This window comes from Chlorella variabilis (genome assembly GCF_000147415.1).
Source record: "Chlorella variabilis unplaced genomic scaffold CHLNCscaffold_30, whole genome shotgun sequence".
Taxonomy (NCBI): domain Eukaryota; kingdom Viridiplantae; phylum Chlorophyta; class Trebouxiophyceae; order Chlorellales; family Chlorellaceae; genus Chlorella; species Chlorella variabilis.
Window position 1 is genome coordinate 263,146 of NW_005435058.1, and position 1,348 is coordinate 264,493.

The 1,348-nt window shown below is 71.9% G+C and overlaps 2 protein-coding genes across 2 annotated transcripts in view; one reads left to right on the forward strand and one right to left on the reverse strand.

Annotated features, from left to right (window-relative positions):
* The window catches only part of CHLNCDRAFT_141012 (hypothetical protein), a gene marked incomplete at both ends in the record, with an annotated part of 3,107 nt that extends 2,746 nt beyond the window's left edge, over positions 1-361 (forward strand). The window contains one exon of the mRNA XM_005843431.1: positions 248-361. Within this exon, the coding sequence (XP_005843493.1) occupies positions 248-361 (114 nt within the window). The remainder of the gene's footprint in view (positions 1-247) is intronic.
* A 357-nt stretch (positions 362-718) lies between these two features.
* The window catches only part of CHLNCDRAFT_59252 (hypothetical protein), a gene marked incomplete at its 5' end in the record, with an annotated part of 51,016 nt that continues 50,386 nt past the window's right edge, over positions 719-1,348 (reverse strand). Inside the window, one exon of the mRNA XM_005843461.1 lies at positions 719-1,326. Within this exon, the coding sequence (XP_005843523.1) occupies positions 932-1,326 (395 nt within the window). The 3' untranslated portion in view covers positions 719-931. The remainder of the gene's footprint in view (positions 1,327-1,348) is intronic.

The following is a 1,348-nucleotide window of genomic DNA, read 5'->3' on the forward strand; positions in this document are numbered from 1 at the left end:
CGCCAGGTGGCAGCGCGGGCCTGGCGGCAGGGCATGCTGGTGGCGCAGGTGGCGGCTGGGTGGCACGCTCGGGCCTCCCTCCCCACAGCACCATGGCTTCCGGCAAGGTGCCACCTGCCGGCAGCGACGGGAGCGCAGTGCCGCACAGTGCCCCCTCAACTTCCTGAGGTTCCTGCCGCGCGCACGTCCGCCGCCCCGCTCACCCTCGCCTCTGCCCTCGGCCCCGCCGCCTGCCCCGCCACCCCAGGGCGCGCGGCTGGCGGCGGTGGAGCCCTGGCGCCCCGCGGGCGACAACGACGGCAGCCTCTTCATGCGGCCCATGACCGAGGAGGAGCTGCGCTGGCAGGCGGAGAACTGCTGATCAGCAGGCTGATGCTGAGGCGGCGCAGGGTGGGGGAGGGAGGGAGGGCGCGGAGGCGGCGCCGGCTGCAGGGGAGCTGCAGGCCGGAGCGGCGGCAGGCAAGCAGCCCGGCTTGCGAGGAGACGCATGCCGCCGCTTGTGGCTGGCCGCTGCCCACCTATGCTGCACACATTGCGGTTGCACGTCTGTTCCCAGCATCGGCAATTCTGTGTAAGGTAGCATCGCATGCTGGTCCCAGGGGCAGGCAGGGCCCCCGGGCAGGCCAGGGGCAACGCCGGGCAATCCAATTGCGAGTGGTCCGCCTGTCACTGCGCGGCAGCAGCCGGTGCGTGGAACCACGGGGCAGCCTGTCGCGCGGCACTGCGGTGGCTTACAGCTTGAGAATATCAGCCTTCCGGCCGGAGGCCACCAGTAACTAAAGAAACAGAAGAAGAGCACACAAGAAGAGGAGAAAGATACAGTACAGCAAGAGGTCGATCAGGGCGAGCTCGCGAGCGGCGGCCGGGCCGCAGCCCTTGCCTCCCTCAGCCCGTGAGAAGGTCAGCCGCCGCAGCCTCTCCGGAGGCCCGTTCAGTCCACGCTGCACAGCACCGCGGCGCCGCGCAGCACCCACTTGGCCGGCGGCGCGTCGGTGCGCAGCATGAGGGCATCCACGAAGCGCGCGCCGGTGCGGCGCTTGCCGCGGTAGCACGGCGCGTCAAACACGCCCAGGCGGCGCCGGTCCTTGGCCAGCACCGCGGTCAGGTGCAGCACCGGCAGCGGCGCGTACAGCGCGCCGCGCTCCTGGTCCACCAGCCGCCCCTCCTTGGCGCTCCACGCGGCGCCGTCCAGGAAGAGGCCGTGCACCAGGACGCCGTCGTCGGGGGCCGCCTTGACCGCGCTTTCCTCGGGATGCTTGGTGACCTCGCTGGACAGGACCACCGCGTCCAGGGGCCACCTGTTGCGCCGGGCCACCTCCTGCTTGACTGCAGGGGCCGGACGGCGGGA